A 27,653-nucleotide genomic window follows, 5' to 3' on the forward strand; every position below is an offset into this window, starting at 1 on the left:
CCTGCTCTTGGAGAGGCTGAATATAGGAGGCAAAGCAGGCCCAACATACTGCTGCAGTCCTCCAGAGGCTGTCTTTGCCTGTCAGACATACACCAAATGGATGTGGGGACCAATAGCTGACCCTGTGGCACAAGGGAAGACGGGGCAATGGGAGAAGCTCAGGGAGCTCTGCCAGGTGAAGTCTGTGTGAGACAGGACATAAACAATGCCCTGTTAGGGCCAAGGGGCAGAGCTCCTCTAAAGAATCGTCTAGTCAAGGGGAAATCCTTTTTACCTCCCAGTAAGGACCTCCAGGGAGGTGCGAGTGTTCCTGGAACGACAGTTAAGGGTACGGTCATTCCAAACAGAAACAGGCCTTCTGCAGAAACGAAGGCAGCGTGCAACAACAGTCTCTGTAGAGCCACGGGAAACAAAAGGTTACAGACACCATGCCCATTGGCGCTTGAGTGCTCCCCTAACGTACACTGTGAAACCACCACCATGGACCGGTAGGCAACATGGAAGACAGTTCACATGGGGCATTGTCTACCTCCAGAAAGCCTCACCTCTCTGACTTGGGCACGGCTTCCATTTGAACAACATCTTTCCTACAAAGCCTGCTACCATTTGTCAGGCATTCATTTGATAGGTCAAGGGTAGCATGCAACCTCTTCTATGTATTCCCTCAGTTGCCCGTCTTCCTAGGCAGCCGGACTACTATTGGGCAGGTTCCTGCTATACTTGCAAGAATGGCTGTATTACAGATCCTTTCTTCATACCACCCTGAGCAGTTCCGTTGCTATGAAGCTGCTTTCTCAATTATGTGCCCACAAATGAAGTTTTGAAGCAGCTGGCACTTTGAAGGCCAGGGCAGCAGGACTCTCATACCCATCATGATTCTATGATTCTATAATGAGAGGACATGGCTTCAAGCTGCATCAGGGGAGGTTTAGATTGGATATTAGGAAAAATGTCTTTACTGAAAGAGTGGTCAGGCATTGGAACAGGCTGCCTAGAGAGGTGGTAGAGTCGCCATCCTTGGAGGTATTTAAAAGATATGTAGATATGGCACTTCAGGGCATGGTTTAGGAAACATGGCAGTATTGGGTTGACGGTTGGACTTGATGATCCTAGAGGTCTTTTCCAACCTTAATGATTCTATGATTCTATCAAAACCAAGGGACTCAAGTCTTCACATGCAAGCCAGCGCTTTGCCAAAACCCATATGGGCCCAAATCTGCCTAATCATTGTTCTTTATCAGCTGTGTGCAATGCCACAAACTGTGGAGACACTGGTGTTTGGCCCAGTTGACCTTCACCTGAATGACCTGCCAGGGCAGCTACTGTACCTAGCCCTAGCCACAGGCTTTTACTGAGTGGCGCTTTATGCCCTGGAGTTACGCTGGCAGAACCAGTCTTGATCTGAAAAAGCCTCAGTGTCACCTGCTGTTGGAGAGGCTGCATACAGGAGGTGAGGCAGGCCTGGCATACTGCTGCAGTCCTCCAGGGGCTGTCTTTGCCAAGCTGTCCCACATGGAAACCACCTGTCAGGCATACACCAAAGCTCCCCTTACACTTAGAACTTGGTTGAAGGCTGGGTTATGCCTCAGGCTGCCCATTCCGCTTTCCATGTCTCTCCCAGGTGCCAGTGTTGTCTCTCCTCTTGTAGTCTTTGAAAGAGGTCATGATGGCATACGGGCTCCACAATAGACGGGCATTGCCCCCTGACCCCCAGAATATACTCCTTGCCCTGTAGAAGCTTCTCCACCTCCTGGGGCAGGCGAGGTTAGCCACTGCCTCTCCCTTGGCTTAAGAGAACTGGCTTAGTCCTGCTGGGGAAGGCAAGTCACCCCTTCCTGGCCCCCACACCCATTTTTCTGAAGCCAGGGTGACTGGCACTCCTCTGCTGGGGATTTTCTGGTTTCAGCTGGGCTCCTCTGGGCACAGCAGGGGAAATGGACCAGGGCAGAATAGAGCCCTGGGGCCCTCCTAAAGCACCATCCTCAGGTCTGAGCTCTACAGAGACTCACCGAAATAGAACAGACCAACAAGCAGCACCAGGGTTGCCGTCTTCAGAGCCTTCATTTTCCTATGGAGCAGCAAGGAGGAAAAGGATGGTCAAGCTGGCAGTACCTGTGCATCTCAGCAGCAGACTCAAGAGCAGCAGTAGGGACTGCAGGTCTTGAATCTGGCATTCCCGGTGGGAGGACTGGCTTGGTCCCACACAAGCTTGCATCAGCAGTGGGGTTGCACCAGCTGCATCAGTGGGGCATTTGGTACAGCAGAGACTGGCACTGTTTTGTTGGGAACAAAGGGCTCAAGATTGACTCCAGAATAGGAGAAGGTCCTGCAACAAAAGCTGTGGCCATACTTCATGCCTGTGGAGGTGGAGAGGGATTCTCTGAAAGTGGAAGGGACGTAATGAACACCTGTTTCTCCTGCCCACTGTCCCATCAGCACTTGTGCTGATACTGTTCTCCACCCCCTCTCAAGAAAAGGTTCAGCCTGTACCCCTACAGTTCAGCAGCCTGCAAGGCAGGGCGGGTTGTGTGACTCCCCTCTAGCAGAATTTCTTTAGCAGCCAGCTATCACTGGCCCTGTTCCTGGCATAAATGCAGACAAATGCAGACTGGGTAAAGAGGGTTGAATGTAAAAGCATGGCTGGTAATCCATGGGGAACCAAGGAAATACCAAAGAAACACCCTGGTGTCTAAGACCTGCTCCCCTGAAGCCTGATCTGCCAAGAGAAAGCACACACCACTCTGTAAGACAGAAACTCCTCCTGTCTGTTCTAGGAGGCTCTCCAAAGGCATACACTTCATCAGGAATAAACAGTCCTCTTTTGTTTCACTAGAAAACTTCTTGTACCTCTCAGAGGATCTTGTGCTCCTTTTCCTAAGGCAGACCACTGGTGAGAAGGTGTCCAGGTTTCCAAAGGAAACCTCACCTGCCAGCAACACAACTCAAACCCACTGCCAATAGAGGAGACATTGGCGTCCTTCTGGTTTGGGTTGAAAGGAAAACTGAGAAGGCTCAGGGACATAACCCATCCTGCAGAGTGCAATACAGGACCGTGCTAAGCTCTCGCAATTACTACAGCAGGAAGTATCGGGGCCACCGCTTGGGACTCCCTCTGTGTGATCCAAAATGGACTCGTCCCTCATTTCGCAGAGACAAGGCTTTCTAGACCTAGTCCTGGTGTTTGGGAAAAGACTGGAGGAGACTGCTGCTGCCTTCTACCACCTCCAGACTGAGCTCTCAGGCTGCCCTCATGTCCTCCCTCGTCCAGCCCCCACCCATCCCAGCAGATGAGGCGGAAAACACACTTGGGGAAAGGAGAGGAGGATTTTTCAAACATACCTGATCAGATCCTGAGCCTTCCATGGCTGTCTCTCTGTACCCACAGAGGTGCAGGCACCAGGCATCCTGCTTGCTCAGGAGCGAGCCAAAAACTCTGTGATCTCCATTCCCTCAAGACCGAGAGTGACAAAGGTGCAGGGACATCCCCAATCTTATGCCCTACTGTGTCTACATCAGTGCCAACAGTGCTTTGTGACATCACTGGTGGTGGGTGATGTCACAACAGAAAAGCCAGTCCCACCTGACAGGGAGCGGGTTTTGCACTTCTCTCCACAAGGGAAGAAATCCTACAAAACCAGAACTTGTATGGCGGGGAGCTGGGCGCGCTACTTATAGAAGCTCCTCGGCCTCTCCCAGTGTGGAGCAACTTGCCAGGAAGAAGCAAGGGACAGTGTGGCCGAAAGGCACCTGCCCAGAGCAGGTGGCAACTAACGGCCCACCTGGATGAGCCTTTCCTGTAAGGGGAAGCAATCACTCCCTCTCCTCCAGTAGTTTGCTCTACTGTGATTTACTGGTATCAGAAAGGAGGGGTTGCTCACTCCAATGCTCTGAATGCTGGAGCTGCGGGAACAGGCTTTTCCTGTGCAGGTGCCCCATGCCAGGCATTATGGAGAGATAAAGCTCTGGAGAAACAGGAGGTGCGCTATTTTCAGCTATGCTCTGGTGAGAGATACATAGAGTATGTGGAGGGGGCACAGCGGGTGAGATTGACATGACACATGTGTTAGACAAGTCTGGCCCTTTACCAAGAGCAGAATCAAATGCCTAATCATAGGCAGAGCAGCAGCTGTGAGTGCAGAAGAGCAGGGAAGGCTGGGCTTGACGGTGTCAACTCTCTTCTTGCATGTGTGTGAACTGGAAGGAGAAAGTGATCAGGGGACTCTTGGGGACTGGAGAATCGTGTTAATAGTGAAGATGGGAGTAGAAGATACTGCCTGTTAAGAACTGGAGTCTGTTTTGAAGTTGGGAAGAGAAAATATCCAAAGTACAGTCATCATGGGAGCTGAAGAAGAAATCCTCATCACTCTGTCTGGAGGTGCCCCCTGGGGCTTCCGGCTGCAAGGGGGTTCAGAGCAGAAAAGACCCCTTCAGGTGTCAAAGGTAGGATCTTGAGATGTGAACTGTGAGGGCATCAGATATCTATACAAAGTTGGGCATATTTCACTACCGTTAAGGGATGCAGGAACTCCTTACTGTGGCACCAGATTTTAAAGGGAAAACTTGGGTGGAATGGTGAAGCAGGGTGAGGGGTGGGGTGCAGGTCCTGAAATAGATGCTATGAGGTAGAGACAAGTGTCAGGTGAAGACCTGCTTCAGTGCAGGTCTGTACAGCTCAGACACTTTATAATCTGAACAACTCTCCGCGGTTGTCAGCAGAGGTATGATCATAGTGACAGTGCAGGAAAAAGGGTTCAGATGTGGAAGCTTCAATACTTGGGTAAGACATCCACCTGAGGAAAAAGTAAGTTAAATCAAAGCAACAAAAGCCATATTTATAATTCAATTCAACTGTCCCTAACACTTCATTACTATATTCCAGCTTTCAAAATAGATGCACATTTCTTAGGGTCTTTTCTGGCAGTGAAACTTTCTCAATACTGTCTGAAGTGAATATTTTTGATGCTCTAAGCAGCAAATATTGGTTTCATTTCAAGAATTAAAGAAAAGCAGTTGTTTGGGTGGGAGATGAAATAATAAAAAAGGAATGAGCACAAACCTTGAGTTGCACTACTTTTGATAAACAGCTGTTACTGTTCTCTTCTCATAAAGACTACTCAGTAGCTTAAAAATTAGGAAGAATCATCCTCTTATTAAGCTTGTAACAGCTGCATTAGTCTTGACACAGTGATATCTTAGGATGTCTCACTGGAAGGCACCCAGCAGCAGGAATGAAAAAATGCTATGCCCAAGTGCTTCTGTTTCCTTAAGTAGACTGTGCCTCTGACACAGAATTTTAAAATTAAATGTTCTGTGTCATTTGGCTCACCCCAAGTCAAGGAGTGTTTGCCTGTAACTTCAGCCAAATAGTTTGGAATACCATAGCTCGGCTGGATGTTTCTTACATAGAGAAAGATGTTTCTTACACAAAGACTGGATGTTTCTTACATAGAGAAAGATCATTTTTCTCCAGGAAAACAACTTGTGTGCATACTCATAGAGCTTCAGCTGCTGAAGAGAAAGAATCAATATCCTTGAAACAGGTATCTGGCATCAGTGGTTGTTAGGAAAATGGGATTTTCAGTGGCCACATAAACTCTCTAGGGTCTAGGAATATTTTGATTCTTTTTTTCCCCCAACAGACATGAAACTGTGACTGAAGAGGGAGGAGATACTGAGTGTCTTATAACGATTACTCAGGATTGAACAGCAGCAAGAAGTAGCTGTTACCCAGGTTAAGTTGCACCCTAAGGTGAATAGAATATTGCTCAAGGACTAGTAGCACTTCTGGAAAGGTATTAAGTAGAAGTAACTCCCACGCAGAACTGGGTGTCATACCTTAGGTCTAGCAATAAAAATATATACATATTTTGCAGTACTTTGATATTGCCTAAAAAATAATAATGGAAAATATAATTGATACAAATCCATTTGAGGCTTAAAGTATACATCACTCTTCAAGCAGGACTTTGATTTTGTAATTATCATTTTGGGCTATTATTGTCCAGGATTTAATGGCATCCAGGTGACCATACATACTCACTGTCTTAAAGGCAAGACCATTTAAACAGTCACCAAAGAAAGGATTTACGTATCCTTACTGGGAACCCATATCATATCTGAATGTAAACTGCTTAAAAGAGAATAAACCACCAGCAGTCAGGGAGTAACCTAACTGTTCTCTTACCATGCAGAAAGTGGAAGTTTGAATCTCTGTTTTCGGCTCTTTGAGTTGAAAGAGCAACTCTTCATTCTTCTGCAGTTAGGATTCTCCTCCTGACACCAGCAGGATGAAGTCTGGGCCAAAATGCTGTCTGCAAAGCATCTTCCAGAACTCTTTAGCACTGTCCATTCGGATATCTTAGGAGCCAAATATGGGAATGGTCCCATCACTGAAGAAGCCTGACCAGGGATTGTGGCCGTATGATATAGCATAGAGAAACAGGGCAGTATTGTGTGTATTTCTATTGGTTGTTGAAGTTGGGACTCAATGTGGATGAGCAATTTGCTCTGTTCGGCTTCCATCCAGGAGATCGGTGCCATTGGGCAGCACTGGGAAGTGTGGTCAGAGGGAGGTGTCACTGAGATTGAGCCTGCCTAGCAGAGGTAAGCTCAAATAGCAACATTATGTTTATTGGTATGCTAAAGAATGTGTTGTACATGTATGGAAGGTCAGAACAGATAAATGAGACGGTCTGTTAGTAAGCTGATTGCTGTCACATAAAGAACTCTTGGGAGAAAGAGAAGTGTTCACATGAGACCAGGAAAACTTTGGCTTAGCAGAACAGAAATATTAGCACTGTGCTTCTTGTGGCAAAACCTATTTGGACAGAATGGGGAAGGACAGAACAGGAACATGGATGAATCTGGAGAAAATGTGATAGGAGATACAGACATGAATATCTGATCGGTGCCAGGAGATAACCTGAGTGGATACAGCTGGTGTCTCAGGGGATTCCAGTGCTGCCATTTTAGGCAATTTCAACTTCTAGACTAGAAAAGTTATGGTAGTAACGCTAAGGAAAGACGTTTACCCTTGGATGCCAAGTCAAGTTGTTTCTATATACCTTTCTGATGAAAAAGAGCAAGAAAAAGCTATTTTGGGCCTAGTAAGTGGAAAGGAATCAAGCATAACAAATAAGTTCTATAAAAATTATATACATTGTAGTTATGCGGAGATGCTGGAATTGCTAGACTGGACTAGGTTAATGGTCACGCCATCTCCTGCTTCCTGTTTCCTGAAACTGTTTCAGAGGAAGTCGTAAACTTCACCAATGCATCTAATTTTCTAGTAATGCAATGCAGAGGGAAATTCTTTCACCCCAGTTGATTATCAGCATGCCCTGTGAAGTACATAAGAATTGACAGTCCTGGTGTTTTACTCTACACATAAACAGATCATTTTTTGTGAACAGCTAGTGCTTGATTTGTCTGACTGAATCTTCTATGGTTTCTGAATGAAGATTTGATAACATCAAGTAGCCACGCATCCCAACACCTAAATGTTGCACAAAGTAGGATTTCCTGTTTAAGTCCCTCTTGTATTAAAAAGCCCTGCATAATTCATCATTTTACGTTATTAATTTACACAGTCACAGGTCTTCTTGCCTTTCTTCTTTCTGAAGTTTACATCATCTTCTTTTTATTAATTCTCTATATGGAGATTATGATAAAATCAATCGCTAATTGCTGTTGTTGGTATCTTTTTTCTTTTTCTCCCCTGAAAACTCTTCAGGTCTGGTGTATGCTTTCTTTTTTCTTTTTTTTTCTTTTTTTTTATTGTTAGATGAGATGGTATTTAATGACATTAGAATGTTTCAGCATTATTCTCTATCCTTTTGAAATAAATTAATGGGCCTCTACCTGATTATTTTGTCATAAGCTGTTCACAATGATGGCTTAAATTATTGGCTTTTTTCAAGTTGCAGCTAACTCAGAATGCACAGTGAGCATATGTATTTTAAACCATACTTTCTAGTGCAAAGTATTCAACTGGTTGCAACTAAATAAAGTAAATGAATATGTTGGAAGAGGGCTGTGAACCATTTTTCTACAGACTGAAAGGATGCATAGCTGTAGTTTAAACCATTTGACCAAGCAAGGCATCATTTCTAAACTTCAGTCTAGCCAACAAAAAGGAACAGAAAAGCAGCTGGATCTTAACATGCTGGATCCAGCTGCCACAGAACTTCTGTGCCATGCAAATCCCTGTAGGTTATGAGTTCAGGGACACACCCGGAGGAATATGCTGGAATTCTTGTGGACAGCCTCTTGGGTCATATGTAAGTAGCCTCATGTTCAAGTAACCTTATGGAGCCAAATCAGCTTGCCTGCCTCAGGATCAGGGAAACACACATTGCTTCTTGCAGCAGTGCCCAGTGGATATTGAGGAAAAAGCTCAAATGTAAATAACATAAGCAAGACCGAAATGCTAGTATTAACACCAACTGACTATATGGTTCCAGGTCTGTAACTGCAAATGTCTATTCGTCTTGTCTTGAACTTGTCTACAAGAGCACATACTGACTATTTTGTTCCCTCAAACAATCATTTGCAGTGTCTGGGTGCTAAAAATGTCGTGTATATATGAGGAATACCATACTGATGAGTATATGCAAGGGGTATCATAACAATTCAGTCTCATAAAAACAGATACTGTAAAAGGGGAGGGTGAGACAAAAGAAGAACCAAAAGAAAATTTATTAGTGTCTGGGGAGCCCTCAGTGAGAAAGAACAGATGATTCTTAAATTAGGGTTGTTTTAAAATACTTAGTAATGAGTAAGCTGAAAGACCAGCAGACATTGATATTCTCTGCAGTCAGATACACAGCAGGATGAAACATCAACAGAGGACATGAATAATTCTGCAGAAATGAGGAAGGATTGGAATACGGAGAACTAGAGAAACAAATAAAGGGGAAAATAAAGAGTAAAGAACCTAAAAAGAAAAGGAAAACCTACATTTTGTTCTTAGTTACAGCCATGTCCCTTTAAGTGAAATTAGTCAAACTACTGCCATACGAGGACAGGCTGGGAGAGCTGGGTTTGTTCAGCCTTGAGAAAAGGAGGCTCAGAGGGGATCTCATCACCACGTACCAGTACTTAGGGGGCAGCTACAAAGAAGATGGAGACTCCCTTTTTACACGGGATCCCATGGAGAGGACAAGGGGGAATGGACACAAGTTGCTCCTGGGGAGATTCCGATTGGACACGAGAGGGAAGTTTTTCACAGTGAGGACAGTCACCATTGGAATAATCTCTCCAGGGAAGTGTTTGACTCAGGCACGTTGGACACCTTCAAGAGTTGTCTGGACAGGGTGCTGGGCCATCTTGTCTAGACTATGCTCTTCCCAGAAAGGTTGGACTAGATGACCCCTGAGGTCCCTTCCAACCTGGGATTCTGTGATTCTGTGATACTGTGCATTCATATTTGGCTTATTGTGATTCCTAATGAATCTTTTAACTCTTACCCAGTGAAGCAGATAAAGTATAGTGGGATTTTACACTACCCCTTCCCAAAATAAAGCTGATTTGGTATAGCTCAGTAGCTGTGGTGCACATGGCTCCATAACACAACAAATCTTTGGCCAGAAACAGCCAACAGGAAAGAAGGAAAACAAGCATAAAAGCAAGAAACAAAAAGGATCCATAGATGGCGAAATTTTTATCTTAGAAAGGCTGATGGAAAAGTATGTGGTCCTGACATACAGAGCATTCCTTGCAAGGAGAAGCCATAAATGATGAAAAGGTTCACCCATTCTGAAAAGAGAGTGAGAACAATACCATCAAGTTCCTGGAGGATTTCTTTGCAATAAGGATATCTGCATCAAATGCACTTGAAACTTAACAAAATGTAAAATAGCTAGTCTGAGAAGAGTCATAAGATAAGACATAAGCATGAAGTCCATAATCAACCCAAGTAGAAACATAACATGGAACTATATTAGGGTAATATTTTTTACAAAGATGAACAGGGCAGCTTTAAGATGGTGCAAGTGCATGCAAAGCTGCCTTTAGAATTCCTGCTACAGAATAAGATTTATTCCAGGAGAGGGAAGCCCAGTTACTTACTATACAAACCAAGGAAGACACTTTTACCTCCAGCATAGTCTGGTGCATGAATAATACTGAAGAAATAAGTGGAAATTGGAGACTTTCCAGCTGGTACTGATAGTAGAAGAGAAAGACCTGGGCATATTAGTGCATCACAAGTGGCTAATGAGCCAGCAAAATGATGCGTCTCTGAAAAAAAAAAAAGGCAAACATAAATAAATGAGCCTCGGGTAGCCACATCTAACTGAGATAGGAAGGTACTGATGTTACTGTCTAATGAACAAGTGGGAATTCACTTCTATTCATCATATCTATGGAGCCAGCCACTTTCAAGCAAAAGTAATTTAATGTAGACCAGCTTTAGAAAATGAGGGGAGGAGAGAAGGCTTCTTTCTCCTAGCAAAAGGTTGAAAGATACAATCGCTGTCTACAAATAGGTGTTGGGCAAATACCAGCAGCACTGTTCAAATACAGGACAGCATGTCATCAATCAAATGTGCAGAAAACAACTAAACAGGGAGGTTCAGCAACAACTTTCCGATCTGGAAAAAGAACTGAAAACCTTTTGCAATCAGTTTATGAACTGGAGTAAGCAATATGGCATCTGAAACAACAGAGGATTGGCCCTGATAACTCAAAAGGCTTCTTTCAGTTCCCTGTTCTGTACAAATGCTCTGCAGCAATGGAGTGAATTCTTCACAGGAGCAGCGACACAGGATTGTATAGCTTCTAAAACCAAGAATTGTTTTGTCGTTCAAGAGCAGTTCATCACAACCTGCTTTTTGCCTCTTTCTCACGTATCTCCACTCTCTCCTGCATGTTTCTCTGCTGCCAGTTCACTCTTTCTCCTGTCTCCTCTGCCAGATATCCTCGCTCCCTGTATGCTGTGCTGCTAGTCCCTGTGACCCACGGCCTGGCTGCTCTGTCCCATTCACCTTCGCTCATGTGACACTATTCCTGCTGGAGATGCTAGCTCTAACCCAAATAGTTCTGATAGCTTCCAGATTTGCAAGCACCTTCTCTTTCTCTCCCCCTTTCAGTGGGCAGGCTGTTCTTTATCTGTTTTCACAAATGTTTACTGCCACACCTTAAAAAGCACTGCTGGCAGCCTGGTCAATAGCAGTCACTAATGCTCATTTTGGAGGGCCAAATATGTCTGCCAGTGCTGTGAAAGGAGTGCCTCAAACAGCTTTGGGAGTGATCCTGGATATGTTTTATGGCCTGTTGGCACTTAGGGAGGTGCCACCCTTGGCTGCCAGCAAGGGAGCACAGGCTGCAGTGCCGGTGGAACTTTCCAAGGAGCAGCTGGGCCTGGCAGTCACTACATGCCAGGAGAATGTGGGGGGGCTCCAGGGCTGCTGTCCAGCCAAGACGCTGCAAGCTCTGCACAGCACTGGGAGAGTGATGAGCAAGGCACAGAGCTTGGAAGAGGAGCTCTGCCCTTCCTTCTCAGCAGAGATGGGGGGATAGGACCTCCAGGACAATGATAAGACGGTGGCCTAAACAGAAAGCCATATTATCACAGTTGCAAATCACCATTACCGATTGTATCAGTTAATGATCTGGTTCATGATTCCTTGTGCATCACTGCAGCTTGGAGCTACCTGCAAGGGGAATAGCCTTATACAGGAACTCCCTCTCAAAACAAGTACAGAGAGCAGACTGTTTGGATGGTCTGAATCAGTGGTTATACCATTCCCTCTAACTACTCGAATCTTGATTTATACTCTATGTTTACTCTCAGGTGATCTTTAACCGTTTGTTAAACTTTTCCTTTCTCGTTTCCCAAGCCATCTCACTCTTTGTTTATTCTTTTTTTCACTTCCTACCTTCCCTCCAAAGGACATGAGGCAGTCATGCCTATGAAGAAGTGTGATGTCGGTTGCTCCTGGTCTTTTACACATTACTGTCCTGAATGGTTTCTCCTCTGCTGTGTGACCACAGCTGTGCTGCCCCATGCTTTTTGCTTCCACAAGTTGTCCAAGACTTCTGTTTGAAGGACACTGCTAGAACAGTTTTCCCTTTCCTCCTTGCAAAGTGGAAGAGTCTAGGTAGTTTTGTCGTTACATCCTATTTGCCCATTAGCAGGCAGGCATCCTGGAGGAATCTCTTGACAGAAGACTATCAGCAGTTGTGGTGAAACCACGCAAGCTACATCTATACCTGGTGCATTAAACGTACCTGGGACCACTCTCTGGCACTCATGCCAGCTGCTACAGAATGGAACGAAGCCCAGCAATTAACCTCTTCTATTCTCCCAAACAAGATGGCTGCATGCAAGCTGTCCACAGGCAATGGCTCTGGGAATGGCCTGTTCTAGCTCCCAAACCGTGCCTGGGAGTTGTTCTGGGCAGCATTAACAGCTCTGAGCCAAAGATGTGCTAAGGAACATTTCAACAGTTTGCTACAGGCAATTGCAGTCCAGAGCCCACGTTCATTCACTGGCATTACTCAGCCTGCTACTTGCTAGAACTACTGAATACCTCTATGAAGGCTGAGCCTGTTGTGTTTTTTTTTTCTTTATGTTCATACCTACAAGATGCTTACAAAGATGCTGCAAGGTACAGAAAGGTCTCTGTACCCAAGTTCCCTTGGAATCATTCAGGTGAACGGGGTATTTGTCTAATCTGTACCTGTGGCTGATCCTAACCTTGCTGCTGCTGAACAATGGTCCTCCTCAGACCATTGCTGAGAGGCTCTCTTAGGGTTAATGAGTGCTGTGTTTTGCTACAGTAATCCACACTTGCAAATATGATTAATGCTGTGTACAATAACTTTTTGCAAACGTGTTTTTTTGTCTTGGATCGTATCTTCATTCTATCAAAATAATAGTAGGTATATCTTCTAGTTTGCCTTCCCTCAGCATAAATACTGTGGAGGCATATTATACTTAAGACTGCTGCTGTTCAACAGTTGGTAGCAGCTGAAAAGAGTCCTCTGTTCTGAGTAAGGGTTTTGTTCAGAGCTTGCATATCCTCGCTGCCCTTTAGAGCACAATAATAGCATGTAGTGCTAAGGTTGAGAACACCTCGTTCTGGAAGACTGAAGCCATGTCTCTGGATGACTCTGCCCTGTGTTTACGGCTTTCTCACTCCTTCTGTGCCAGTCCAGTGCCTGTCCCTTTAAAGAGACATTTTGGTGGCTGGATTTGGTTGAGCTCTAATTCCCTTAGATTTTGATCCTAAAATCTTTTATGTCAAAAGGAACAAGGCGGAGCCTCTAGAAAAGGACCTACACGGGACATGTGTAAGCATGTTTCTTCTGAACATTCAATTCCTTTTGTCCCAGCAGCTAAATGTGGGCACTGGGACTCTTGCTTTTTGATAAACTTATCTGTTCCTTCTGGATCCTTGCTTCACATAAAAAGCCCTTGATATCCTGCTGTTTACTCTGCTGAAAATAAAATGCTTATCAGGTACTTTTAGTATCTATTCTAGTGCATGTAACATTATTCCTTTCATTGGTATTACACTTCCCTTGCTTTTCAGACAATGTTCCACCGAGTAAGAAAAGGCCATGGAGATAAAGCCTCTTCTTACCTACCTGCAGTCAACTCTGGCTAGATACTTGTTCCCAGCAATGATCCCTGTGCCTAACTTTTTCCTTAGGCAAAGAAGGTGGATTGTTTGGAGTTGTTTTTCCCTAACCCCCCTTGTATTATCATGACAAAATGCTCTTTTTAAGGCACTTGGTTTCAACAGAGAGGGAAAACTAACAACCCTGGATTGTTTGCGTTGGTTTTTTATCAGCCTGTACCCCCCGGTACAAATCAGAATTAAGTCTAGTGCACCAAAAAAAGTTGTTCTCTCTTTCCCACATTGAGATAGCAATATCCTCCTCACCAGTACACTCATAGGCGGTAACATATTACAGTGTATGCACTTAATCGATTGGCCAGCACCAGCATCTTCTGCCACTAAGTTTCATCTCTAAATCCCTTGTCCAGAAGCCACCCAAGTCTGTCCTGCTACTCAAGATACCTTCTCCTTTGCTGTGTTCATCCCAGAAAGTGTGTGTTCTCTCCCTTCTTTCTCTATGTAAAGACTCCCTCATTAAGCTTCACTGTGGATGACCTGTGAAGTAGGTCTGCAGAAACACTGGACCTGCTTTACCAAGAGGCCTATCATCCAGTGTCACCTCTGGTGTTTCATCAGGAATTTATTGGAACTAAATAGAGAAGTGTAATTGTAATGGTTAGTGTTATTATAATGGGTTAAATATTCTACTGTAAAATAGCTTCCAATAAAAATATGGCATTGCCATGATGTGATGTTATTCACATACTTAACAGACAATGCAGGTAAAAGAATCTTATTGGATCTCTGTGTTCAGGTGGGCAGATGAGACGAAGAAAATCTAAGAGCCAGAGCAAAAGACTGTTGAAACACTTCCAGATTTCCAGGCTCTTGTCATTTATTGCTCACAGTCTGAGTGTCTTCTCCAAGGTGACACAAAAAAATCACCCAGGTCTCCTGAATCCCACTCTAGTGCTTTAGCCACAGAGGTATCCTTCCTTGCACAAGTAAAGATTAGGCCCTGGCCTGGCCTTGGAGGAAAAACAAACCATTCCAGTAACCAAAATTATATCAACACAGATGTTCAGAAAGAAGAAGAGGTAGAGGGTGTTTATTTCACAGAATCACAGAATCCCAGGTTGGAAGGGACCTCAGGGGTCATCTAGTCCAACCTTTCTGGGAAGAGCACAGTCTAGACAAGATGGCCCAGCACCCTGTCCAGACGACTCTTGAAGGTGTCCAACGTGCCTGAGTCAAACACTTCCCTGGGGAGATTATTCCAATGGTGACTGTCCTCACTGTGAAAAACTTCCCTCTCGTGTCCAATCGGAATCTCCCCAGGAGCAACTTGTGTCCATTCCCCCTTGTCCTCTCCATGGGATTCCGTGTAAAAAGGGAGTCTCCATCTTCTTTGTAGCTGCCCCCTAAGTACTGGTACGTGGTGATGAGATCCCCTCTGAGCCTCCTTTTCTCAAGGCTGAACAAACCCAGCTCTCCCAGCCTGTCCTCGTATGGCAGCTTCCCAGTCCTTTGATCACCTTGGTGGCCCTTCTCTGGACCCCTTCCAGACTGTCCACATCCTTTTTCTATAGAGGGGACCAGAACTGTACACAGTACAGTTTCTGCTCTTGCATCTAGCAACTACTGTGTTTGTAGTTCAGTTGAGCAGGAAGTTCAGGGAGGAGCAGACCCAAATGCTGGTTGGCTCCTGCCTGAATTCATTCCCTTTTGGTAATGCTTTACACTACAACAAGGCAGTTCTTACCTCTCCATGGGAACTCTGTGACAGAACTATATTTCACATAAGGCTGGGAATGTAATTTAAACACTGCCAGATTGCCATGGAGTGTTGGACCCCATGGCATTGTAGCTGCTGAGGGAAGGGAGGCAGCTGTGTGATGAGAGATAAAAATCAGGGTGTGGAAGGGGCATTGGATGGGAAGATGACTTGTACTCAATATGCAGCTCTGACTTGACCTGAGTTTGCTAGGTTGCTGCCAGAAAGATTTTAGGAGATTAGGGGAAGACTGATAATGTAATTTGTTTTCTTAACGTATAGATTGAGCTCTCCCAATGAGAGGAAGTGGGAGGTGCCTTGGGTAAGCAAGGGGGAAGGTGGCCTGAACCTGTCACAGCTTATTCCTGAAGCGCTGCAAACCACTTCTGATTATCCACTGCATATTTCCTGTGTTATGAAGAAGCAGTGCTGGCCAGCATGCAGGGTGGTTGCAAAATTTCAAGACAGGTTCCCTGGGCTGAACTCAGGCAAGATGTGAAGCCACTGAGTTACTATCAGGATTACTCTATTCTTATCATCCCAGCGTGTGTTCACCCCCCAACATACCACTATCTAAATATAGTCCCTACTGAAGGACAGATGCTGCCAAGTTGCATCTGACCCCCTCCTCTCTTGCATTCTGTTCCCGAAAGCTAGGCCAAATTCCCCTGAGACATGTCCAATAATCAGCATGTCCTTTTGTCTCCCCAGGGCTGTACAAGGAAACTTGTGTTAAAGCCTGATCCTAGCCCTGGCCTTCCTGGCCTCTCCTAGCACCAGCTTTCCCTTAAAAACCTTTTCTTCTTCCTTTCCTCCTCATTTGTTACCTTCATCCTTTTGCTTTTTTACCCTCAGCTGCTTCTGTCCTTTCCCTCCAGTCCGATTCAATAATGATCAATGAAAGGAAGAGGGCAAAATGATGGAAGAAAACATGCACATATATGTATGTACCTAGGTGCTGCAGACACCCAAACCTCTCTGACAAGAGCTGTTTTGTTACAACAGAAGTGCTGCTGAGAGGGCAGCGAGATAGACAATCTTCTGAGTAAATGTGTTTCATTCCTTTATAGTTCCGGTTTTCCACACTGATTTGTATTTCTAGTAGCATAAATCAGTAAGACCCTGAAATTGGGATTCCCTAAACCCAGCTGAAATCTAACCAGGACATTCCTCCCATGTATGTGGCCAAGATGTGTCATGGGGGAATGCGTCCACTGAGGCACAGAGTGGTAAGAGTAACAGACAGTTAAAGAGGCTCAGAGAATTTATGGGGTTCCCCCCACCAAAAGGAGAGACCAATCCTTTCAGTATGTGCTAGGAGGTCAGACAGTCCCCCAGGGCCAGGTCTGGGGCTACCACTGACCACTTGTCAGAGTCCCTCTGCCTTTCACTCACCCAAGAAAGCTCTCCAGGGATCTGCTACAGGAAGCAGAGAGGATATCTCTTTGAAATACCGCTTTTCCCATCCTTTCCCATCTCTTCAGAACAGCTGCTGGGTGAGACTTTCCAGCCTGACTGCAGCCTGAGCAGAAGCTCCATTAGTGATGCTTCATGTGGCTCTCGGTGCCCAGCAGAGGGCATCTTTTGGACATGGGGAGCAAGTAGCTGAGCCTGAGGGCAGCCTGACCTTCAGGGTGGGCAGTGAGCCTGGCCTTTGGGCTGGGCAGCCACCCTGGCTGGGGCCTCAAAGGCTCAGTGCTGATCCTGCTGTGAGCAAGACATGCAGGATATGGGTTGCTGTTGAAGGTCTCTACAGCGCCATGCTGGCAGTCATGTAATAATAGGCAGGCTTGTGCTGATCTCTGTCCAGAGGCTCTCCAGCCTCTGGCACACTGCACTCTGCTGACATGGTTGTGGATTAAGTCCTGTCCTTTCTTCCTTCTCTCCCTGCACAACCCTCTTCTGCCTTTAACCCCTTTGCTTTCCTCCCTGGCAAATGGACTGGGGTAGGGGGTTGTCATTAAATTGAGGCTGTGGGTAGCTTGTTTCCCTCTGCCCCTGGGAAGCAGATTCATAAACTTCCAGGAAGGGATGTGTAAACCTGTGGGAGACTGACAGCCAGGAACATTTATGTGCTATTTTACGACCATGTAGGTCTCTTCCTGCACTGGTCCTGTTTTCCCAAGGAGGAATAGAGACAGGGAGAAGTCCCCTCCTGGACTGTAGAGCTAGTTTTCAGGCTCCTGCAACAGCACTGAAGTAACTATAGTTGTTTCAGTGCATGGGCCTCTGCCATCCTGGTAAAATCTGAGCACAGACCAAGCCAGAGCCAGCATCTTTACTAACCACAAATGAAATGCATTGTCTGCTCATGTTGCTCAGCCCACATGGGGCAGGTTGTGTCCCATCAGCCTGCTCTGATCTAAAGGTGCCTGAAGCAGCAGCCGGCAGTGTTGTGAGCACAGCCTGACCCTCCCAGCCTGGGAATCCCAAACACTTCCTTGCAAAGTCCTGCAGTCCTGTGGGACTAGATGATTGCAGGAAGCTTACTGGCTCTGTTCTGGGTGGTCACCAGCCCACATCCAGTTGGTTTTAGTGAGCATGGAGGAGTATAATGGGATGTGAGGAATGCTCTGAGCACCTGCTGACAGCCTTTAATCCCCAGTCCGCTTGCTCCATAATTGGGCGAGATACTCAGCAAGTGTGTTCCCATCCAGTGCTGAGCACTAAGCACTCGGTCATGGAGCAGCAGTTGGCCTTTTACGGAATATGAGAAAGGGACCCTCCTTCTAACCTCTCTTCAGCTTCCTAACTCTCTGCATTAGCTGCTGTCAGTAGGCAGCACTGGGAAACATATCTGCTATCTCTTCTTAGTTAACAGTTGCACCTTGAGGAAGTACCAAGAAGCAGCATTTATACTGTAACAGCAGAAAAGTGGTTCTTCAGCAGTAGTTCATTACAGACGCACATGTTCTCATTCCAGGCTCATATTAACAAGAAGGGAGATAAAGGGCTAAGATGACAGAGGCTGATGGATGTGTCAACTGGGATGAGCCAGTCCCTATTTTAAGCATGTACGCAAAATCTGGGGTCAAGCTGGGGAGGCTGCAGAGTGATAAAGTGACAGTGAACGCACAAACAACTCAGAGCATAGCCCTCCTCTTTCCACCTTCTTCCCCAACTCCTCTCAGTCCTGCTGACAGGCTGACCTGGGAGGAGAGCTCCTCTTGCCTGCTACCACAAGTCAGCAGGGCTCAGCCCTGGGCATGTGCACACACCCCACAGGTGCAGAGGGCCTGGGCCCTGAGACCAGCCAGCCATACCACTGGACCTCCTCAGGGCTTCAGCTCTCTCCTGCTCCCCTCCTGCCCCCCTCCTGCCCCTGCAAAAGCAATGACAAGGCAGCAATCCTCTCACATCCACTTCTCTTCCCCAGGGCTGCCACGGGAGTGCAGGCAAAGTAGCTCGTGTGATTTTATAGCTGAGTCTTGTTGCTTGAGCAGCAAGGCTGTCCTGCTGTGCATTACCTCTCTGCAGGGATCTGCTGTGGTTTATTCACTGCACCCTCTGTTACACAGCTGTGCACTTATTTGTCTCTCACTTAACTGCAAGATCTGAATAAATATTCTAGAAGCATCTACAAATCCAGTGTATTACTACCTTGGGCATGATTCACCCTGACCCAGTGGTTTTGCCCAGCTATTCTTTTACGTGCAAAATGAGTGCATTATGGGTGCAAGCTGTCCTGCAAGACTATCCCATTGGTTGCCTATACGGGAGAGGTCTGTGGTTTTGGGCTGAGTGGGCATTTCATTTGTTTGCTTGCCCTAACAGAAGGCTAGGCTGGGTTGGGGGTTTCAGTAAGAAGTTTGACTGATGGATGGTGGAACAAAAGGGAGAGGAAACACTTGGCGTAAGATGGGCCAGACTCCATTTTCAGATACAGCAATGCATATCCTGCACAGCTTCTGTTAAGGCTAAAGATTTGCTCCCACATTTACACTCATGTAAGAGGACACCATATGTCCTGATGCAGTTGTCCAGAAATATACTGGCCAAAGCCAATAGAGCAGGAATGCTTGACAGCAGGAAGTGCCTCAGAGCCACCATCTCTTCCTGATGTCAGCCTCCCCAAGCATGGTACCTGCAGGGAGGGTCTCTGTGTGTCAGGGATCATACCAACATTGTAGGGGAGTACAGAAGGACACACAGCCATGTGCAGGGATAGTCTGGAAAGAGTTCCTGTTCCCTCTCTGAAGCACAGACTCCCTAAGCAACTTAGGAGATAGGGAGCAAGAGGAGAAGAGCCTGTAGGTGTTCGAGTCTTTCATCTGCACTGATGGACTCAAATTGTGTCAGTCATCAGGTCAGGCCTATGCTCAGCAGAATGACTCTTGGAATTAACAGGAATACAAAGACCAAAAGGCACAGCCAGGGCTCATGCAAGAGGACTGGTCCTCTTTCTTGGCAGCACAGTATTCTTAGGCTTTATTTTATTCTGTCAGGGACAGAGGAATAGAAGGGCCAACAGGAGGCAAGCAACTGAACTAAAGAGTTGCTGTTCTTCCCTTCATCCCAATCCTCTCTCTTCTGCTTTTCCAGATCCGAAAGAGAAGCAAAGCATGCCGTGGAGGCCTGTGGGAAAATGATGTGCTAATATCTATCAACGGGAAGTCATGTGCTGGCCTCTCCCATGCTACTGCCATGAAGATCATTGACTCCTCCAATGGCATGCTGAGCATTCATGTGAAAAGGTAACCTGCTCCCAAGCATTGGTGCTGTGACAATGCAGGCAGCAGGGCAGCTCCATCCAGCGCAGCAGCTATCCACACCTAGCAGAAGGAAGGCAGGCAGGAAGCCTTTGGTTTCTCCATACTGTGAGGTGTACTAGGAGGACTTCCCCATGGCTAATGTGTGGCCATCCAAAAGTTTTGCACTGTCTGTGTGCTGCCCTCCAGAGTGCCTGGCCCTGTGGCTGAACTGGGGCCCAGAACTCTCTGCCCCTGCCCCTCAGGATGGAGAGGAATGTTTGCAGTCTGAGGGCTATGCCACAAAGAATGAGCAATTTAGGCTCCAAGCAAATGCCATAGGGCAGGTCATCTCAGCAATTAACAGAGACTCCAGCTCATCCCGGGTAAATAACTGTTCTGTAGAACTGGATTTGACTACACAATGGATAATTGAGCCAAGACAAGCTTACCTGAGTATTTACTACAGCAGGCCATTGCAGTCTGATAGGGTGTGAACTGACTTCCACAGAGGTGTTAGCTGAGTCCCTTTTTGCAGGAAGAATTAGCTCTAGCAAAGTCTCTAGTCCAGCAGAATACTGGAGACCAGGCTCAAATTTAAGCGCAAAAATGGTTCCAGTAACATCCCTGGTTCTACCTGTGCTAAAGCTAACCCAGTGCCTCAGTGCATGCTGGATGAGGCCCAAGCTATAAATTAATTGTGTAAAGACAAAGGCAGCAAAGCTCTGTGAGGTCCCAGCTAGTCCACACTACTGCCAAAACAGAAGTCACCCTCAGGAAATAAGGCTCTCATGAAGGGGGCTGGGAGACGTAATTTTTAAAACCCTGAAAAGACACTGCACTGTGAGCAGTGGGGAGGGACAGCCATGCTGATTGCTGCCATCTGTAAAGTGGGGGCAGAAATGGGCAGTGCTCAGAGAAGGAAAGCCTGAGCATGTAGGATCTTCCCCTTGGCTTCAGGGAAAGTGCCGGTGCCTTCTGATGTGCTCACCCCATACCCTAGCTTTAATTAAGTGGGATGAGTGAGCCCTGCACGAGGTGTCCGGAATAGCTCCTGGTCCTTTGCCAAGGCCTTATCTCACCCCATTGGAGCCCATCTGCAGCCAACAGGTGCCTGGTCAAATTCCAATGAGCCAAAATCAGCACCCTTTGAATTAGCAAAGTGACAAAGACAGGCTTCTTACAGCCCTCTGGGAGTCAACATCAGATGGCTTGGAAATAATGTAACAAGTTGGCTTCATCTTGGGGTAGTGGACGACGCGTCAAGTACTGTTTTCTGATCACGTCTCTATTCTCACTTCATATTTATGTTCCCAGAGAAAATACCAGTCACTCTTGTTCAGAAAGGAGAGGTAGCTGGATTGCTCTGGAATATGCAAGGTCATATGTATATGTTTGTAAGTGTGGGATGTGTGTGAAGAGAAAGAGAGGGAGGGAGAGAGATTGTGACCTGACAGTGCAGAACGAGAGAATCTGACTTACAAGCTGTAATGCTTTTCAGTTATCTGGCTGAGTGTTTAAAGAGGAAGGACTGCTCTATTTCGCCTGTGAAGCTTTGTGTTTGCTCCCCAGTGAGAGTTCATAATAGCAAATATTATTAAAAAATAAGCTGTTAGATAAATTGCCCCACCTTTAGCTTCCACAAAGGTTTGCATTTGACATGAGTATAAATTTTTCACAGTTCAGAAATCGTATTGAAGTAATGAATTCCATACTTTTTTACAGAGGCAATGCTGTCTGCCTGGCTTTCCAGTATGCATGCTCAGAAGGCAAATACTTAGGACTCCTTCATAACTCTAACAAGCCCTGGTGACTCTGGCAATGGAAGGAAGAAGTTCCCTGCCCCATCTGTATGGTTTGGACTCAAGACTCACTCTTAAGGAGAGGGAGAGAAGAGCTGGCTCTTTTCCCATCTGCATAGCCAGTTCTCTCTCCCTCTGGCAGTCAGCAATCAGGCTAACTGCCCCAGTCTACCCTTCCCCTACTCTAGTCATCCTTCCAGCTGGCTAGATCCTTCCATCCATCCTTACAGGCTAGAAGTTCCTATGTCTAAGCCAAAGGCAAATGCCACCATGGATTGGGCTGACTTGCATGACTGCAGTACAGTCATCAAAACCCAGGCAGTGGTAGCTAGCTTGCAAAGCAGTCCCACAGAAAGCAGGCCACACAGATCAGGATGGACTCCTACCACAGGACAGCAGAGTCCTACCCCCAAAAAACACTTGGGGTTTTTTCTCCAAGTATTCTTCAAGTTTCTTAATTTCTTCAAGTATTCCTTTAACTTCAAATTTCTTCAAGTATTTGCTATTTACTCCCACGTACAGGTCATGGCAAACAAACAGCACCAACTTCCTTGTTCGGAGCCCTCTCTGAACCAAAGCAGTTTGGGGGATGCTGAGTTCCATAGAGCTGACACAGCTCCATGGTGCAGTCCCAGCTTCAGGAACAGCTGGAGTGCAGTGTGGTGCCTGAGGCACCACCCAGCCCCAGGCAAGCAGCAGACTGTATGAGCATGTTCTGCTGTCCTGGGGAATGTTTGCTACGCAGGAATTCACCTCCCCAGGAGAAATGCCTGGGGAGCTGATTAAGCTGTCTTGGTAGATTTTTACGCTCTTAGGGCATTCTGATTTTCAAGTATTTAACACCTGGCTTTTGAAGAGTCATGAAGCACAAAATCAGGATGTAGCTGATGTCTGAGATGAGTCTACCCTTGGTGTCTGCACTTCAGGTGTCTGTACCGCCTGAAAGACACCTGAAACACCAGCTCAATCCTTACTCCTCTCTCATATATGGGAGTTTCTTGCCAGCTCGGCCCCACCGACCAGACCTCGCTCACTGCTTTTCCTTCTCCTCACAGGATAGTTGGTGGGGACCAGACTGGCCCATGGCTCCAGCACTGCCCTTCTCCAGGGCAACGAGTGCTCTCCCCGCCATCCCCGCTCAGCCCCCCAGCACAGCTACTGAGCCCTGAACCAGCAAGAGCCCTGGTCACCGCACAGCCCTCGCAGCCACAGAGGTTGCAGAGGCACCTGGAGAGCCTCACATCACCACCAGACAGTGAGGCTTACTATGGTGAGACGGACAGTGATGCTGACAATGTGGCCCAGGAGAAGCACCGACGGGCTCGCAAAAAAACCCCACGCTCCCCGCCTGACAGCACTAACAGCAAGGCAGATGCACCTCAGGATGAGGTGTCCCTGTCTGAACAGAGCGGCTACGAGAGCATGCCGGAGGCTGCTGTGCAGGGGGAACCTGAGACGGCCAGCTCTGTCGGGGTGGCCAAGAGGGAGATTGCCTGCCCACCTGGCAGCCGCACAGACACTCCAATCTCAGAAAGCGAGGGACAGTTGCAGCCACCGTCGATAGAGGGACGAGAGCCTTCTCCAGAGGTGATGCTCCTGCCCCATGCCACCAAGGCTATCCGAGCCGAACGCCATCTCATCCCCATGGTGGGGCCAGTGGAGCACCCGGTTGATGAAGACCTAACCACCACGTATGCGGAGAAAGCCAAGCAGGCCAGTAAGTCCTCTGCGCCCTGCCACTCACCCATGTCCTCTTCCTATGCTGGATCTCCTTTCAGAAGCCTCATTCCTGCAGATGTCAAGTGCATTAGGTCCTCTAGCTTGGGAAGAAGCAGAGTCAAGTCAGACCTGCAGGGACAGGGGTTTCCTATTGCAGCTTTGGCACTGGACCCTACTTCACCCAAAATGTCCCAAACAACAGATCAGAGAGGGGTCCAGGATCTGGGAGTCACTCATAGAAGCTGCAGCCACACACCAGTTATGCTCTAGCATCTGTATGTGCTGGAAACAGGGTGGAGGTCATTAGTTTCTTTAACACTTTGGGCTGAAGAAGACTCAGGGAAATTACGGTGTCAGGAAAGAATTTGGGGATTAAATTTCCCAGGCCTGGCCTTTCAGAGATCTCACAGCAGCTCAGTTTGCTCCTTAGCTATCTGTGTGTCCAAGGACAGGGCGCTTAATCCAAGGGGCTCCCAAGGAGCCCCCTGTCAGCTCAGCTTCCATGGGCACAAAGGTATTTAGTGTTACACATGATTAAGGACCACATAGAGATAATTTTCAGTCAGCATTGCCCTAGAAGCGTGTTGTCAGTACCTCATTTATTTCCTTCACCTTGTCAGGCTCAGGGAGGGGCTTGTCTACATCGACTCTCAGAGCATGTTTTCTCTGCAAGCACTTACTGCAGCAAGGATGTCCATGTCTGGCAGCACCTGGTGAATTCTGGTAGAATTTATCACTTCTTAGGTTTCGGCAGTGGAGGGCTGCCAGCAAGGACAGGTGGGAGCTGTTAATCAGCTTTTGAAACAGTTCCTTGTAGTGGGACCCCTACTAGTTAAGACCTCTCCAGGTGGAATAAAGTACTAAAAAATGTGGTGATGAACCTGAAGCTACATTAATTGTGAATATTTTTCCTGGTTTCTGCTACACATGGAGTATTTCAAACCCAAACATGAAGGCAGAATAAGATGTTACTGGACTTCATAGTTGTGATCTATCCAATAATATTAAAACCAAAGTAATGAAAAATTTGTTTTCATATGAGTACCTCAGTGTGCAGTATGACTAATTTACACTTCTCTGAGCCTCGAAATAAAGCAGGTTTTTAGAAAGTGACTTAGATGGGGGACAGAATGGGAAACTAAGACACAGAAAAGTTACTAGATGGAAGGAGAAATAAAGCACAGAAATTCTAACTTCTGATTCTCTGGTCCAAATGCTAGACATTTTTTCCCAGACCAGATAACATCGCAATGCAATTGTTAAGCCTCTCTTTTCTCTTTTCCTTGGGCTGAACAAGCCTTTATCTATTCTGCCTAAGGGACCCTACAGAGATAACTTGCAAATCTGGGCTGCTTCCATCAAGCAGGGCACTATCTTACTGCTCTGCCCTGTGTTGAGAGGACAGACTTGGTTGGGTCCCTTATGTCAGGCCCTGCGAGGCAGGACAACTGACCTGGTGCCTTGCATTATTTCTTCCCAGTCTTTAGCACTCACTTTCCCTAGGACAGCAGAGAAAGTAGCAATTTTAGCCTCCTGAGGATGAAGCTATTTTTTCCCCCTTTGAATAATGTACAAGCATGAGGCAAATGTTGAGAAAGGCATGTTCAGCTGCTCCCTGCCACCTGATAGTCCTAGCGGTGGATGAGGAATTGCTTTACATCAAAACTTATTTCTATGGACAGCGTCAGTACAGAAGGCTTCCAAGAAAGCCATGTATTTAATGCAGAGCATTTCTGATGGCAAAATAATATCCCATGGCAGAAGGTGATGCAACTCTATTGACAGCTAGAAGTAGGGTTCCCAGAAGCACTGCAGACTGAGATAATATTTTATTCTCCTATTACCCCTCCACTGCTCACCCCCCTTCTGGATTATGGTTGGCCATGGGTGTCCTTATATAAGAGTTACTCTGCCATGGATGGCAATTCACATGGCCAGCTTGGCCTTTTATTGGGTTAGGAATCTTGGCAGTAAGTGTGAAGTCAAAACTCTGTGTACTGATCACGCTAAGCACAGCTGCCGTTCAAACAAAAGTCATAATCAGCAGCCAGTAACTCTGTAAAGGAAGCAAGCAAGGAAGGAAGAGGGGTGGAAGATGTTCATTATGTGGTAAACAGCACTAAGGAGCACGAGGATGTGGGACTGCTGAGCTGCACTGGCTCTGTGAGGAGGTTGCCTGCAGAGAGGCTATCGGCATGGGAGGCACACGGTACACCGCATCTCTTGCCAGAAAGACGTAGCCCTGGCAAGGATGTCCAGGCATGCATTGGTTCCGCTCTTAGAGCTGCTTCAGGCTCCCATGGAGCCATCAGAGTTTAAAGCTCTGTTTCTCTGCCTTTCCTTAGCAATACCCACAGCACAGTAGCCTACTCTGGGATATGGAGAGTCCTGGGTTTTGCTAAACAGGAATGCAAAATCAAGTTCATGGTTTAGAAGCTAGGCAAGTTTTAAAAATCTGAGTTAACCACAGTAAGTGTCTTGGATGATCAGTCATGGGAGCCTGAGGCTTGATATATACACAATAGACATTTAAGGACCATTCTGCCTACCTAATCAGATGTCCACCTTTTGGAGCACTACCTATCCAAATACATTCCCAGTGCACCTGCTCAGCACACCCTCCTTGCCTTACCACAGCCTTCTCCATTATAGCTCCCACGACTGCGCCATAAGAATATGAAAAACTCCTTTTTTATTTGATGGGACTGTTACCCAGATGGTTCCTCACCTTTTCTGTCTAGAACATACTTGAAAGGAGTATGTCTCATGCCTGCTTTGATGCTTTCTCCAATTCTGGGGGTATTTCTCCTGTCCTTTGTATTAATTCTTTCTAACTTTTCACTGTCATTTTTAAGCTACAGACACTTTCTCCCTTTCCCACCTGTCCCTGCACCTCAGGCAAACAGAATTGCAGGTATAGCATTTTGACATGAGTATAGAGAAACATCAAATTTCTAGGTGAATAACTGAAATCCCTGTCAAGAACAGAGATATATCATTCTTTTGCATACCACCAAGACTGGCAACTGACATTCTTCACAGCTCTGTTGCCCTGCAAGGATCTCAGTAAGACTGCTATCGCCTGTCAGCTCTTGGGTTTTCTCAAACTTAAGATCTGTAGCTCTGCTCTTTATTTCCTATCTCTAGAGCTTTTGTGGACCTTTGTCCTCACTGCATGCTTTCCAGAGCTCTGAGCTTTCCAGATCATAGGCAAGTTGATTCAGCCCCCTTACCTCCCTTTTTCTGAATGATTTTCCTTTGTTTGTGATGTTGTTAGCAAATTCAATCTGGGATGACTATATACTGTCCTCAAGATCATCAATGAAACCAGGAAATGCTTCCCATATTTGCCCACCATCTTTCCTAGTCTCACCATGATGGGTGATCAGTCTTTGTGTTCTGATTGTTACTGATTAATTTTCTCTTAATTTTCATGTGATTGACATTTCTCCAGTACATGTATTTTTTTGCATCAACACCACCAACTCTTGCCAACAGCTGCTTTCCCTGCCTTTGCTAAGAGGCTACAAATCACATGGCAATTGCCGGAGGTGACACAGCTGTAACACCTGCTTTGTACTGCAGTAATACAGGAGCAAATGGAGCTCACTTATTTATACTAGGCAAGGATTTGACTCTGGGAGCAGAGCACAGTCTGGTGGCAAGTACCAACAGCCTGAAACAGGGATTTGGCAGTGGGTGGGGTGGAGCAAAAGAAGCACAGGGAAGAGTGGGCAGCAGCTGATGGTGCCACCTCACAATGCCCTGCATGTCGGCATCTGCAGCTCTCCTTCCCCAGCAAAGACACAAGGCCTTAGAGCTCCTTAGAGAGGCAGCAGCCCTTGGAGTGAGGTTTGGGCCTGTCTCATTCCAAAGTCCCTGCCCTATCACAATTTGCATATTAGTACTGGCTCATTTTTTCCAACCTGTGGGATGAAAACGTACATCATCCCAGCCCTCCATGGGCCACATGTTGTGGACATGCTCAGAAACCACTCAGCATTGCTGATGCAGACTAGTGGGGCAGTGTGGGGAGCCACCCACCATCCAAATGTGGGGAACTTGCCCTACAAGTAATAGGACTTCAGTCTTCATTGTTACC

The 27,653-nt window shown here is 46.5% G+C and overlaps 1 protein-coding gene across 1 annotated transcript in view; it reads left to right on the forward strand.

Annotated features, from left to right (window-relative positions):
- The first annotated feature begins 4,134 nt into the window (after nucleotides 1-4,134).
- The window catches only part of SYNPO2L (synaptopodin 2 like), a 39,866-nt gene continuing 16,347 nt past the window's right edge, over nucleotides 4,135-27,653 (forward strand). The window contains exons 1-3 of the mRNA XM_075107429.1: nucleotides 4,135-4,440; nucleotides 19,885-20,036; nucleotides 22,888-23,549. Of these exons, the coding sequence (XP_074963530.1) occupies nucleotides 4,336-4,440; nucleotides 19,885-20,036; nucleotides 22,888-23,549 (919 nt within the window). The 5' untranslated portion in view covers nucleotides 4,135-4,335. The remainder of the gene's footprint in view (nucleotides 4,441-19,884; nucleotides 20,037-22,887; nucleotides 23,550-27,653) is intronic.

Source organism: Phalacrocorax aristotelis, chromosome 12 (genome assembly GCF_949628215.1).
Source record: "Phalacrocorax aristotelis chromosome 12, bGulAri2.1, whole genome shotgun sequence".
Taxonomy (NCBI): Eukaryota; Metazoa; Chordata; class Aves; order Suliformes; family Phalacrocoracidae; genus Phalacrocorax; species Phalacrocorax aristotelis.